General features: G+C 36.3%; 1 protein-coding gene across 5 annotated transcripts in view; it reads right to left on the bottom strand.

The window, feature by feature from the left end:
* Positions 1-2,718: 2,718 nt before the first annotated feature.
* Positions 2,719-15,589, bottom strand: part of CCDC88A (coiled-coil domain containing 88A) — a 109,487-nt gene continuing 96,616 nt past the window's right edge. For 2 of the 5 annotated variants that reach the window (XM_070429238.1, XM_070429235.1), the window contains 7 exons: positions 15,315-15,518; positions 14,665-14,736; positions 13,410-13,490; positions 11,178-11,443; positions 10,256-10,718; positions 6,573-6,672; positions 2,719-6,052 (listed from right to left, as the gene is read on the bottom strand). In XM_070429238.1, coding sequence (XP_070285339.1) covers positions 6,608-6,672; positions 10,256-10,718; positions 11,178-11,443; positions 13,410-13,490; positions 14,665-14,736; positions 15,315-15,518 — 1,151 coding nt within the window. In that variant the 3' untranslated portion in view covers positions 2,719-6,052; positions 6,573-6,607. Of the gene's footprint in view, positions 6,053-6,572; positions 6,673-9,338; positions 10,719-11,177; positions 11,444-13,409; positions 13,491-14,664; positions 14,737-15,314; positions 15,519-15,589 lie in introns of those variants that run through there. The other 3 variants (XM_070429236.1, XM_070429237.1, XM_070429234.1) reach the window with 3 other exon arrangements.

The following is a 15,589-nucleotide window of genomic DNA, read 5'->3' on the forward strand; positions in this document are numbered from 1 at the left end:
AATATACACAGGCCCTTGGAAGGATTTATTTAGTCTTTGTTCAAAGATTAGAAATGTGAATATGAACAAGTTTCTTCTGTCTTCTGGAATATATTGTATTTTACTCATCACCTTTCAGTTATGGCATACGAAAAGTGTAAGATGCCAGGATTATATATTGTCAGTTGTCACATAGAAGGTAGTTAAAAAATAGTGAGGAAAACTGACATTTTTTCCACCTCACTTAAATAAAACCATCAGTTGAGGGTCTGGCATAGACTAGACTACAGAAATAGTCTACAGGTCTTGTCATGAGAATTCTCATTTTCCTCTAGGTTTGATCACTCAAAAAAATAATTCCCATTTGGTAGAGATATTGTACTTAATTTATACTAATTTGTGTTACTGAAAGGCAAAGTACAAGTAAACACTTGGCATTTATTTATATACCAGAGGCCTGGTGCACGAATCTGTGCACCGATGGGGGGGTCCCTCGGCCTGGCCTGTACCCTCTCGTAACCCGGGACCCCTCGGGGGATGTTGGAGAGCAGGTTTTGGCCTGATCCCCGTAGGCCAGGCTGAGGGACCCTACTGGTGCACAGTGCACCAGGCCTCTAGTATGTTTATAACATCTTTGGTTAATCTCTTCCTGCCCCCTCCCCTCAAGATTCATCAGTCTGTTCCATGTTTCCATGCCTGTGTGTTGAGCGTCTGCCCCCTGGTGGTCAGTGCACATCATAGCTAATGGTCGTTTAGGCTTTATATATATACTAGAGGCCCAGTGCACAAAAATTTGTGCACTCGGGGGCGGGGGGTCCCTCAGCCTGGCCTGTGCCCTCTTGCAGTCTGGGACCCCTCGGGGGATGACCACCTGCTGGATTAGGCCCGCTCCCTGGGGGATTGGGCCTATGCTGGCAATCAGACATCCCTCTGGCAGCCTGGGAGCCCTTGGGGGGATGTCCACTTGCCAGCGGGGAGCAGGCCTAAGCTGCAGTTGGACATCCTTAGCGCTGCTGAGGAGGCAGGAGAGGCTCCCAACACCACCGCTGTACTGGCAGCCGTCAGCCTGGCTTGTGGCTGAGCAGAGATCCCTCTGTGGGAGCGCACTGACCACCAGGGGGCAGCTCCTGCATTGAGCATCTGCCCCCTGGTGGTCAGTGTGTGTCATAGTGACCAGTCATTCTGCTGTTAGGGTCAGTTTGCATATTACCCTTGTATTATATAGGATAGAGGCCTGGTGCATGGGTGTGGGCTGGCTGGTTTGCCCTGAAGGGTGTCCTGGGTCAGGGTGGGGGTTCCGCTGGGGTGCCTGGCCAGCCTGGGTGAGGGGCTGATGGGTGTTTGCAGGCTGGTCACACCCCCTTCAGGGTGGGGGTCCCCACTGGGGTGCATGGCCAGTCTGAGTGAGGGGCTGATGGGTGTTTGCAGGCTGGTCACACCCCCTTCAGGGTGGGGGTCCCCACTGGGGTGCATGGCCAGCCTGGGTGAGGGGCTGAGGGCCGTTTTCAGGCTGGCCAATACCCCTCCCCACCCCCCTCAGCCCCCCCCCCCCCCCCCCCAGCGACAGAAGTTCCCAGCCTCTCCTTTTTTTCTTTTTTTTTTATTCTGGGATTTAATTACCTTCTATAATTGAAACTTTGTAGCCTTGAGAGGAGCTCAGAGCCGGCCAGGGCGGGCGGGAGGGAAGCTTGGCTTCCTCCACTGCCAGGGGCAACCCAAGCCTCCTGCTAGCTCCAGCTCCATGGCCATGGCCTGCTGAAAGCAGGTATCGGGTTTATTTAGCTTCTATAATTGAAACTTTGTTGCTTTGAGTGGAGCTCATAGCCGGGCCGTGGCAAGCGGGAAGCTTGGCTTCCTCCATCATTGGGGCAACCAAGGCTGCTGCTTGCTTGCTCCAGCTCCGTGGCTGCCGGCTGCCATCTTGGTTGGGTTAATTTGCATATGGTTGCTCTTATTGGCTGGTTGTCATGGCTTAAGGTGTAGCGAAGGTACGGTCAATTTGCATGCTTGTCTTTTATTAGTGTAGATAGATGATTAGAAGCTACAAGTCTATGACAGAGTTTTTATAAAATATACAACAGATTTGAGAGATGCGGAGTTAATAAGAAAGGCTTTTCATAAATGAAAACTTTATCCTGATTTGCTATGTTAGTTTTTACCTACTCTGTACTGTATCTCTAAGATACAGTATGTTTTAGGTTGCTTTGCATATAAAATGAAGATTTAATGAATAGACCCAAAGACCTTAGATAAGTGGTCTAACTGCCCTTCCCCACCTCTGATAGAAACAGGTCCGCAAAGAATGTCCTTGCTTAAGGATACAAGGCTGGTTGCCATCTCTAACATTCTGCCTCCAATGGCTATGAGTGAAAATAAGATACTGATTTGTACAATCTATTGTTTATTGATTTTTTTTTTCTTAGAGAGAGAAACATCGATTTGTTGTTCCACTTATTTATGCATTCATTGGTTGGTTCTTGTATGTGCCCTGTCCAGGGATAGAAGAGAACCTGCAACCAACCAACTGAGCAATCCAGCCAGGGCTGAACAATCTACTAATGTATTGAAACCTACTTGGGAATTGACAACTGATACTCTTTTCTCTTTCTCCCAAAACCTCTAAAACCCATCCCAAAATGATTAGGACACAATCATCTAAATAAGGTTATGGGTTATGTGAAAATTGGTTTTCCAGGGCAAAGGGAAAGGAAAGAATAGTTGGCTAACTCATATTTTACAAATTTTAAATGATTACTAACCACTTGTTATAAAAATCACCTTTGCTTTATTTTTTTATATCAGTTTGATAAGCAAATGTTAAGCCAACCTAATTTTAAAAAATAAAGTTAAAAACTAAAATAAAAAGTGATGCTTTTAAAAAGATAAACAATGGTGTCATTATAAACTGGATTTCTGTGGCTGATATTAGGTACTGCCAAACATTTTGCTATTCAACTTCAAATCCCTCAGTAGCATTACTCTGAAAGGAAATGTTACAGCTTTTATATTATTTGATTTGGTATTTAATAACATTTATAAGTACAATGGCAAACATCAAAAGAGAAACCTTAGTAGAAAAGAAAAAGACAATTTATAATCAGGTTTTGTTAAAGGGTGTTATAAGTGCAACTTTATCTATAAGCATTCCTTTTAAGGCATTTTCATTGTCCAAATATTTCAACATGTACATCAAGTTTGATATTATAAAATGGGCTCCTTTTGTATTACTCATTCAAGACTTAAAAAAAAAATACATCTCAGGACTAAGTATAGCAAAAAAAAAAATCACTTTTCTCCTAAGTAACTTAAAATACAAGTCATTTAGCATACATTATTCCACATTGTAATCCAGATTTGGTATAATTATCTTTTTCACTTACTGACATAAACTGTTAAGACAGTGCAGGCTGTAGTATTTCATTTGTGAGGTGGCTGCAATTCTGTAATATGCACAGTGATTTTTAAGTAGGCTCTTACCATGCCTTGCATGAAAGGTGCTACAACAAACCTGTTTCATGAACTCTTTGGTAACCACCAGTTCAAAAACTTGGACCAAAATTTCCACATGGCCAGATCTGAAGCACTTTATTGGAGTTCTAGGCCGAAACTCTTACCCTGTATATTAAATTCTTCAGTGTTTTTTGGGGGTAGGGTCAGGTGGGGGGTTAGGTGTAGATTTAGAATAAAACCAGATAATTAAAAGCATGTCAGGCACCAGTAAAAAGGCCCCAGTTAGTTTCTAGTTGGCCATACTATTTTGTTTAAAGAAAAAGAGTGACTTCCTACTAAGTTTGCTTCCAATGATACCTTCTGGAGAAAGTAAAATATTCATGTGGTTATTATCTAGTCCTTTTTTGAATTGTTATGAAAAGGGGGATGAATATAATTGAGACTATTCCTACTTTTGCAATCTCAAGTGTTCCCTTGGTTGTTGTTTTAACTGGGCTTTCTCGAGGTCAGCCTACTCAGATTCAGTACTTTATAGGCTGCCCTTAGCATCTTCTACTTGAAGGAATAATGTGCTGCTTAAGTGAGCAGTTCTCTATTTTAGGACATCAGTATCCTGGAGAGGTCAAGCTGTGATATCATTCACCCTCATTGGGCCACCTCTTACTCATTAATTTCAATAACTGTCCTGGGATGTGTCCTAGTTGTGCAAATTAGAAGCTAGTTAATATAAACCTAAATTACCCACTTACTGTATTTTAGCTAAACCATAATTTCTATATTTATTTTCCATTTATCCACCTAAAAATGAATTTACATTTTTTACATGCAAGTGTCTCTAGACTGCCATGATGCCCATGATCAATTTGATACTTGAATCTAGGGAGTCATGATGGAGAGAGATCTTTCAAAGTCTAGAGAATAGGTTTTAAATATGTCTGTTGTGTAATATCTATATTTTAGTAAGAATCCTTTGTATTTACATTACACAGCACCTTTCAGCCAAGAGTTTAAACGTGATTTAACTTTATAGCACTATTTGGTGGCAAACCGAAGTTAAATAGTGGCTAAGTTAACCAAGTTTGCTAATTTCCATTTAATTTCTGGTCAACTATACATTCTGTCTTTTCATTAATGGTCTTTCTGAAAGAAGACTCTGATTACAACATAACTACTGGCCTACCCCCTCCAAAAAGATAAATATACATGAGAGAGATAAAGGAGGAGGAGGGAGAAGAGGAAGAGAGAGGAAGGGAGGGAGAGAAAAACAACACATTTCTCATGACATCTAGGTTAGTGATACACAGTTCACATAAACCACACACAGGAATATGAATTATTCTAAAAAGATTTTTAGAGCTGGTAATGAGAGCCTAAGAAGTACACTGTTAAAATTAAAAAGTCAGTATCTTCCTCATTTAAGACTTTTAAGATTATTCTGATATTTATGTTAAATAATGAATTTCCATTAACAGGTATCAATGCATTTTTTTTGATTTCATAAGAAAATAAAACTGTGATATAAAATTGGAACTACAAAAAGAATTGATGTTTCCCTGGGTTAAATTAACTAAATCTACTTTTTTGTGCTTCTTTCAAATGTTTAAGGTAACAAATGCATACAAATATGTCAAAAGTACCAATAATAGTTACCAACTTTAATGTAATATTAAAAAGGACAAAACCAGAAAAATTCTTATTAAGTGATAACCTTAATAATAAGTGAGTTCCTGGCAAAATGCAGATCATAGTAAATTATTTACATTATATTTGCCATAAGAAAACTTCTTAAGCAACAGTCAGCTCTCAAGTTAAAAAAACAAACATACATAACCCAATACTAAAGAAGGGAAATGAGTTAAAATACAACAACTTTATCTTGGGAATGCCATTTGCTGGAAAACCACCTTACTGAAATGTTTCAGGAAAACACTCTTTACTTAACTTGGATCCACTTGTGAATGCTTAGTGTTGCTTATTGGGGAATATGGAAAGATTAATATCACTGTAAATTTTTTTTAACTCCTATCTCATTATGGATTTTTCAGATTTATCATATAAACTTGAATTTCTTGTTCAGTGCACCAAAATAATTGGCTTAAAAAAAATACCAACACATGCAGTCTGCTAATCAAATAAGACTCTGGCATGCCAAAACAAGGTTCTCTGTATCTTGATATATACTACATTCCACAACATACTACAGCATTTGATTTAGATTATACAACTAAATATAAATCACTAGATTTTCGCTAATATTTAGCAGAAGCATTAAGCAAACATGGATAAATTCATAAACAAATGATGAAAGAAGTAGGTTGTTCTTGGAGAACTTCTTGAAACCTCAAAACACTTGGTCCTTAGCGAGAGAACATCCTTTATTCAGTAGATCTTAATAGTACAATGTATAGTAAGTCCTAAAACCTTCTAAAAATTTTGGCAGTTGACTCCAGTAGTGCTCCTTGATTCAAGGAAGGAATGAAGGTTTGTGTTTCTTGCCTGCTCTAGTCACGCAGAATTGTATAAAGTCTCCTTAAAGATTTAAAAAAATGATTTCTATAGTTGGGTGTCTTGTTACTTCAGATATAAAGGCTTCATACTGAGAAAATGAAGGACACTTTTCTCTCTGTATTTAGTTGAAAGGTAGAAAGAAGAAAGAAAATATAAGAAAAGCTTGAAGATAAGAGAGATATAAAATACAGAGCAGCCACTACAAGAACAGCATGCACCAGATATTTCTATAGGAATGAGAGTGACAGACAGTCAGAGTAAGTTTTCCTCAAGAGGCATTTAGTTTACCCTCAATTACCAAAAACACTGGCAAAGTTGTATTCCTACCACAAAAAAGAAAAGACTTCACACTGAAACAGGAATTCCTAAAACATGACTCACTACTAAAATTAAATTTAAATTGAGGAAAAATAATTCTTAAAGGTTTGCTTCCTGTGTGACAGGCAAAAAAAAAAAAAAAAAAAAAATGGCAATCAAATAAATCATCTTGCTTTACTAGTAAATAGGACAGAAGTCATGAATTAAGCAAGCAATATTTACATCTGTTAATGCAATATGCACTTGTTCTTATACTTAATGCTGTTAGTTTGTATAAATGAGACTAATCTCATTTACATTTTGAGTAAGAAACTCACCACTTGGCCCACATGTCATGTAGTGGGTAATAGAATTAGGAGCTTTGTTGCTCCCTAGACCTGCTTTTTGAATTTCTGCTTTCTTGTACTTTGTCCACATCTGCAGGAAAAAAGCATTTCATGTTATTTAATCAAAAGTTAAACAGAATACAATTCATGAAGATAAGAAACTTAAAGAGCTCTCATTGAATAGGGCAAGGAGAAGGAATCTAACTCTGGGAAATTCTTTAATCTGATAGACATCTCATTACTTCAAGACTGATTTTCATAGTTTAAAAGCTAGAAATAATATGCCTCCTAGTGTCAAAAAGGTTTACTTGTTATGTTTATGTACTAAATGGTCACATATAGTTGTAAAGTAAAAAGTAATCTTGCATGCAGTGGCAGAAACATCTACAATGAAATATTTGTATTACTAAGAAAACCTGGGCTTGAGGCATATTTTGTAGGCAAATAATATACCTCATTACACTGTAATGGCTAGAATTGTTTTGGTTAAAAGGGACCCAATACATAACAGTGTAAATTTACAATGTCATACAAATAATATTGGTATAATTTCTAGAAACCTAGGCCAGGAATGGAAACTATGCAGTTTCATTTAAAATTAGGGTATTGAATCTCACATAGTTTTTCAAATAATCTTTTGTGAAGCCATAGGATTTTTATGGAGATGTCTTAGAAAAAAAACATGTAGCTGCTCAATTGAGTCAGAGTTTTACTTTCACTTTAAAAAATGTATTTAATTGGGGGCCTCTTTCTAAGATTTCATTTATATGAATATAGTGTTCCGAGAGACTTTTATGACTCCACAGCTTTTGATAGTTTCTGGAGGAAATCTAGTCTGTATTCTTAGACAACCGTCAAGACACATGGGCATGGTATGTATCTGTCTCACATGCACACTGTGCGACTTCTTTTTGAAAATGTGCTGTATATGTAACTATAGCCATTTGGGTTGTAAATACTTCTTTACTGTAAAAGTAATTTTTAAAAATAATCACAGTTTTTAATATAATAGCACATGATTTCTTAATGTATGAAATTTAAAATTTAATATTTTAAATTAAAAAATTGGCCAGATTTATAATATTTAAAAAGTTGAAATAGTTGAGAAATAAAACTTGACTCAATGTGGAAAAGAAATAATAATTATTACATTTGCCTGATATATGTCCTCCATCTAATCTCACCTGTATTTGCCATTAATTTTTATTACTAGGTTATGAAAAAATAAAAGAAGGCATACCAAAAACATTTAAAATGTTAGAATTGAGTATAAAACAAATGACAATAAAATAGATTGATGTATTCACGCAGAAAATATATTAGGAGGTACTAAAAATATGAAAATTTTCTGATTTACTTGCTCTCGTACTACTTTTAGTAATAGCTGGCTATGAGAAAAATAGTATGGTCAAAGGTGTAAGTAGAAGGGGCCTAGTCCTGAAATGAGCTTGTGTAAGTACAAACGGATGGCTTAAATTACAAAAGATACATATTTCATTAAGCAAAGATTCTCTATAGATTGTTCTTTGGTTCAATTAATAACAATAATTAATATATCAACATGTAGTAAATAATAATTTCCTTCATCTTTAGAAAGTTACATTTCAAAGCATTCCTTTCAGATGCCAGGCTGTTACTAACAGATATATTTAGGCTAAGTCAAAATGGCAAAAACATTCCAGAGACAGAGCGAAGATATACTCCTCCAGAGATAAGTGAGAGTTATGAGTTTTTATTTTTGTTTTATTCTGGGAGATTCAAGCTTAGCTGATTCTGCTTTTAAAGGACCACAGCAAGAGACAATTTTAAAGTTTATGACACCAGGGTCAAAGTTAGCAAATATTTTCTCTAACTTATATGGTTATTTTTTAGCTACAAGTCATATTTATTCTTAGTTCTAAAATTTGTTCTACTAAAAGTACACCTATTAAGTTTAAGTGGTTACAAATCCTAATATTTTATTTTAGCACAATGTATTCATTTTAGAAAACTTTTTTAAGGACAGACATATAATTTAATAATAAATTATAAAATTATATAAGTACCAATCTTCACCACTTTGTAAACTTGCTACCTTTTTTTACAGAAGTAAAAATGCAAATTTTCAACACATTGAGTATGATTGGTTTATTTCTCTGACTCTATTAAAATAAAAAAGAACTAGAAAAACTCTGATTCTAAGTAAAAATTAATCTTGAAGGAAGATGAAGAAAAGTGCAGAAAAGAAATAGAATACATAGAAAATGCTCCTAGACACTGTAAAAGTCATATTTAAATGTGATGGGGTTTTTTTTAAGAATTACACTAACTTTATTAATATTAACAATATTTTAAATCTGAACAATTTTATAAATATGGGCAGTAGTTAATATTTGCTACATAAAGTATTGAGTTATTAACTATTTCTTTGAAAATAAAACAGGACAGAAGGCATAATTAAATGGCAAAGGAAAAGGAGTTTGTTTTTTTTTTTACATATTTTCCTATACATGTGCAATATGTGGTGCACATTCTGGAAATAAAAGAAAGGGCCTGGCCTTCATGGCTCAGTGGTTGAGCATCGACTTATGAACCAGGAAGGCATCGTTCAGTTCTAGGTCAGAGCACATGCCTGGGTTGCGGGCTCGATCCCCAGTAGGGGGGCATGTTTCGCTCTCTCCCTCTCCCTCTCCCTCCCTCTCTGAAATCAATAAAAATATATATATTTTTAAAAGAAATATTTCTTAGAAAAAGAAAAAGAAAGGAATGAGAAGAAGGAAGAGAGGAAATGAGCATTCTTTTTTGGAAGCAACAAAGTATGACTTGGAAATGCTTTCTTGGTAATTATAGCATGCAACTGTCTTAACATGCTTCTAAAAGTAACAATCTCTTATCAGGCAGCAAGAAATGTGAAAGAGGAGCATGTATTGTTAAGGTTTTTAAAGTCATGCAGAAAATATACAATGCAATTAATATTTCATGCAAGCTTTGGTGTGGTTACACATTCACATTTATATACAAGCCATCATGTACAGCCAAACACTATGCCACGATTTGAAAATAAAAATATGAACCTTGCCAAATACTTTTCAACAGCAGCTCTTCAAGTCAGATTAGAGAAGCATAGTACATATCAAATGACATCAGGATTATACTGTGCAGTTTTGATCATACACAACCATATTCATACCAAACAGTCTGATTATCCTCAGAAACCAACAATGCAGCTTCTGTGTCATCAGGACAGAGGCATGCAGGAGTGATAAGATTACTGCTACCTACAGAAGACTGTGGGTTATAGTTACCACGGATCTGATTATCAGAAAACTGTTTATTATCTTTCTGCGAAGCTTTATCCAAAGAGGCAGAAGCCTGGTCAGTTACTCTGGTGACTGGCCTGGGAGGTAACCCACTTATGTTACTAACTAACTCTGTATTCAGGGATAAAAATGGCTGAGAAGGATGAGTAAATGACTCTATACTATCTTTAGCTGATATTACAAGTGTGTCATTAGACATATTAATGGTGGCAAAAGTTTGGTTTAGAAAATGTGACCTTTCTGTTGTTGAGTTCCTAGCCTGGGCATATAGAGACTCAGGCTCATCTGTAACTAAATCAATTTGTGCATGAGAACCTACAGAATATGTTGGGCTGTGAAGTTTATGGTAAGACCACTGGTGTAAACGGTACTCACTAGATGCTGCAGTGATGTGGCTATCAGCAACAGCTGGTGATGGATCAACTGACATAGGTAGTCTACTGTCCTTGGTCAAAAAATCATGGATGCTTGTCCTTCGAGTAGTCCCTTCTGCAGTAGAGATAACACTGCTTGCACGAGGTAAAGTGGCATAAGGATTACTATCTGTTGATTGTCGTGACAAAGAAGATTCTTTTACTAATTTTATCTTTCCTTGAGTGCCTGGTGTAGGTTTTCCTGGAGAACTAACAAAGTAGGTATCTTCAGTCTTTTGAGGACCAGGTCTCACAAATTGTTCAGGCTTAGTTGTCCGTCTATCGTAGAAGTCTCCTGGGCTTTTTCCACTTACTGACCTGGCCAGACCACAGCTAACGGGTTTGCTTTTTCCCAAAAAGTCAGAAGAGACAGACAAACTTTTCATTACTTCATCTAAAAGATTATCTTGACTTGAGGACTTTATCTGTTAAAAAACAAAGCAGATTAATGAATATCAGGCATGCTTTTACTTTCCTGATATATTAGACTGCATAATATAAAACTGTTAGTATTTCTAAACACTCCTTTACTTAAAAAAAAAAAAAAAAATGCTCGGTTCACCCTGGCCAGTGTGGCTCAGTGGTAGAGCATCAGCCTGTGCACTGAAGGGTCTCGGGGTCAATTCCAATCAAGGTCTCGTACAGGTTTGTTCCTTAGCTGCCCCCCCCCCCCCCCCCACTGTGGGGGCACATGTGGAGGCAACCAACTGATGTGTCCTTCTCACACAGATGTTTCTCTCCTTCCCTCCCCTTCCACTCTTCCTAAAAATCAATGGGAAAAATATCATCGGGCATTAACAACAACAACAAAAAAACTCTAAAGTTCAGTCACAGATATTTAACTTGAAATGCCCATCTAAATTAAGGTCACCTATAAAACTAACCTGTATTGAGGTAAGCTTGTTGCTTTCTTCCAAAAACTGTTGTAGAGTAACAACTTCACTTCCAGGGGAACCAGTTTTGACCTTGTGATGTGCTCGACTCTCAGTTTCAGGCATTTTGTGCTGGAGCACTGGACTTGATCTGGTCTGTCTTTTCAAGTACTGGACTGGACTGCTACCACTGCTGGACCAAGCCTCATGATCATGAAGCAAGCTAAATTCCCCACTGCTATGGCTCTGTGGCCTGCTCTGGATAGTAACTGCACCTGCTTTCGGAGTAAATGGTGTGTTAAGAGTTCAATAATAGAAATGAGATTAAAACTACATAAGTAAAAAGATTTGTTGACGGGGTTCTTACGAAGAGCCGAAGGCACTTTCAAGCTTTACTTAGAAATGCTTAGTAACTATGTTTATCTTTCACTAGTCTAACAACTGCCAGATTATTTTGTCTACCATACACTCATCAGTCTATCATAGCCTGCTTCTTTATTTTGTCAATTTGACAAATATAAGCACGTTTGCCACCATACTCAGAGCTTAAACATATAATGCAGACACTTAATGCATTTGATGAGGAAATGAACGAATAAATACATGGTTAATATGTTTTTTAAAAATACAGGTTTAAATACAAATTGACTCTGAATAACATGGGATTAGGGGTGCTGACCCCCTCCCCCTCCGCATATTTTCAAGAGTCAACTATAACTGTAAACCACCTCACAATTTAGAACAAAACGTGACTGTAGGAATTTTAAATTATTTCTGAATGTTAAAACCAAAAACTATTCTAAATGCTAAAAATTCTAATGGTTTGCCTTTCTATGAAGTTTTTATTCCTTAAAGTTTTATCTGTTCATCCTTAATAAATGACCTTAAAGAAAAAAATTTTAAATTTAAATAGGCATATAAGGGAAGTCATGCTTTCCACAGCTGCTATGGTGGCCACTCAGTTGAATAACTGTATAGAATGCAAATTACTAGTTCTGGAAAAGAGCTATCTAAAGTTTATGCTATTCCTTAAGAGTGCTAATTTATTTTGATCAAAAGCAAACTGATACAGTATATAATAAATGCAACTTTCCATGGTTTTCCAATCACAAAAGAGTAAAGTACGTCATGAAAGAATTTGGCTCAAGTTCTGTAACAATTTTATAGAAATAAGATTTTCTTAAATTTTCAAATACTTCTTCATATGTTCAGACTACTTTTTCCTACTGGCTATACAAACATGATTATAAAAATTTAAAAATCCCTTTTTTTCAGATCATAGCAAAAAAGTCATAGCATTAATGATAGAAATAAACTGAAATGGAGACAAAAGGATTTTATAATGCAAAGAGCAATGGAACAAATGCATTGACTCTAATTTGGCAATTCTAGACTGTACAGAATAGTATTTTAACACTTTTATAATCTATTAAACAATTCCAGAATCTGAGTAGGCAGTATACCTTTAAGGAAAAAGGTATTAGTGAAGGCTTCCAGACAGACATTACATAACAGCCATAACCGGTTTGGCTCAGTGGATAGAGCGTCGGCCTGTGGACTGAAAGGTCCCAGGTTCGATTCCGGACAAGGGCATGTACCTTGGTTGCGAGCACATCCTCAGTAGGGGGTGTGCAGGAGGCAGCTGATCGATGTTTCTCTCTCATTGATGTTTCTAACTCTCTATCTCTCACCCTTCCTCTCTGCAAAAAAATCAATAAAATGTATTAAAAAAATAAAAAAATAAAAACTAAGGGAAAATATTTGAAATAATTCTTAGATGAGCTATATGCATCCACTTGGCTCTTGTTTCACATATATACACACAACTGCCTTATCAAATTAAAAAATATATTTCCCCCTATTTCGTGGATAAGTTTTGTGTGTGTAAAACTCCTTCTGTGAGTTCAATGTGCATGCATCATGAAAAAATTAAGGACAACCATGTTAATGAGAAAGATAAAACATAAGTAAAATAAGAACTACAGATATTTTTGAAGTATAAATTATAATAAAAATATTTTACCTGTGAAAGATAAAAAATGGAAACCAAAATAACTGCTCCTGTTTTTACATTTATATACATTGAAATACATTTGTACTACAATGTTGAAAGTATAAAATATTCCAAGGAACTATGTTCCAAACAGATGATTTGGATTTCACACTTTACCCTAGAAACTTCATCCATCTCCCTTTTAAATGTGGAAATGGATGAACATATTAATAAATTTACCTACAGCATACCTTTGACTTCATGGAGTGAAGCATTATTATTGCTATTGCTAGTGGATGTCCTGCCACTATCCAGGCTGGCTGGTCTTGAAGCTAAATGAAAACATCAGGAGACAGTGTGATAAAACTTCCAGCTGCTGACACTGAACTTTACATTCTGATCACAGAATGCTTTGAGGAAGTAATCATGCATACTTGCACACACCGAGCATGCCCACCGACAGCTGAATCGTATACATTAGAGAGCAAAGACATTCATTACCACATAGTTTAGTAAGACAGGGCACGTCTGAAACAATTGTTGAAATTTAAAGAAAAGAAGGTAAATTGCATATTAGATTTGAATATGATTTCTAAAAGGATACTAGGACTGTATTAGATTAATAGAGTGACATGCCAAAAAAAGGTGCTAGTGATTAGGTCACTTACAACAGATCAGACAAAGAACCCTGCACATTGCAGAGATGCCACAAACCGGAGGAATATGAGCACCTGCAGTTAATGTTTTGTATTCCTATCCATAGAAGGGAAACAACCGCACAGTTAACATGGCCCTATCCTATTTCTTAAAATCCTGCTTTCATATGAAATTCCTTTTACATGTTATCCACTTATTGTTAATAATTTAGTTTGGTAAGATACGATTTTTCAGATAGAAATTTAAAAACCTGAATGCTTGACATTGCAGAATGTTTTTTTTTTAATTTTCTTGTTTAAAGTATTACAAATAGTAGTACATATGTCTCATTTTTTTCCACAATGACCTTCCCCTGGCCTCTTCTACCCCGCCCCCCCCCCTCACATTCCGTTATTCCCCCCCCCCCCCGCAGTGTCATGTGTCCATTGGTTATGATTATATGCATGCATATAAGTCCTTCGATTGATCTCTTACCCCACCCCCAACACTCCCCAGTCTTCCTGCTGTAATTTGACAGTCTGTTCGATGCTTCTGCAGAATATGATTTCTTAAAGTTTCTATTTTCTTAAATATGGTAAAAATTCAGAACTTTTAAACTTATACCAAAATGACAACAAAATTACCTTTAATCATTGTGCAGGAATACTTTATAAATGACCTTGGCTAAAACAGAGACTATTCAGATGAAGCAGTAACCTTAAAAGGGGCAAAGGGGAGTATTAGGTTTGAAGAAATGGCAGAGGTATGAGGTGCAGGTTAGATAAAACATCCTTGCTGGCAATGCACATTCAGATTCAATGCAACATTCTATGGTTAATAAGGACTCTCTAAATAAAGTTCATATCTTACCATGAACTCTTGATCCCGTACTAGAATCATCACTAATACCTTGTGGACTTATATCTTCAAAGGATGTAGCATCTACATAAAATAGCAAAATAGATATAAAAGTATTTCTTAACAACAACAAAAAAACATTGTAAAATTTTATTTACTCAGAATATGGAAACTCTTTTTCAATTACATAAAATACATCTCTATTTAATATCTTTCTAGACTCAACAAAAAACTGGAACTGGAGCAAGAAAAAGAATAGCTCTGATGAGTTTACTCGCCAATAGAACAGTCTCCCTGACCCCGCAAAGCAAGAGCCTCGGTTGTTCTACATGTTTTTTTTTTTCTCTGTTTGAAGTCATAGTGTTTTCAGGTGTGTGTTTTTTTTAAGCTTCTATTATTCTCTCCTTTTCTCAAACTTTACTTCCATTACTTTTTCTTTTCTTGTCAGTTCATTAGCTGTTTATTATCAAAAGCTTAGGAAAAACTTTGTTATTTTATGTCTTAAATTTTTTGAAATGCTTTAAAAATTCCCTCCAATCAAAGCCAGATTGTTTTGATAACTATTTCCGTTTGCTGCTGTCAAAAAATACACATGGGAAAGTCAAATTAAAATTTCTGTTGCCAACAGTTCCACAACAGTGCAAATAGCAGACGGCCTATACCTTTATTATTAACCAACTGCTTGGATCTGAAGCCTGTAGAAGAGTTGACAGTTGAAAAGTTGATAGCTGTAGTAGAGAAGGCCATAGCTCCCAATTCTTTTCTCCTTTTACCCGTTGAAATATCATCCGGAACCTCCAAATTCTCAGTACTACCTGTCCACTGTCCTCCTGCTAGGACCATGGACTGCACCAGGTCATTCATGGCTGGGATGCAAATGAAAGCAAATGAATCAGCACGGTTAATGTTCTTGCTCTTATTTCTCTTTTGTCTTATA

Source organism: Myotis yumanensis, unplaced genomic scaffold (genome assembly GCF_028538775.1).
Source record: "Myotis yumanensis isolate MYYU_CA2020_CCGP unplaced genomic scaffold, mMyoYum1.0.hap1 SCAF_11, whole genome shotgun sequence".
Classification (NCBI taxonomy): Eukaryota; Metazoa; Chordata; class Mammalia; order Chiroptera; family Vespertilionidae; genus Myotis; species Myotis yumanensis.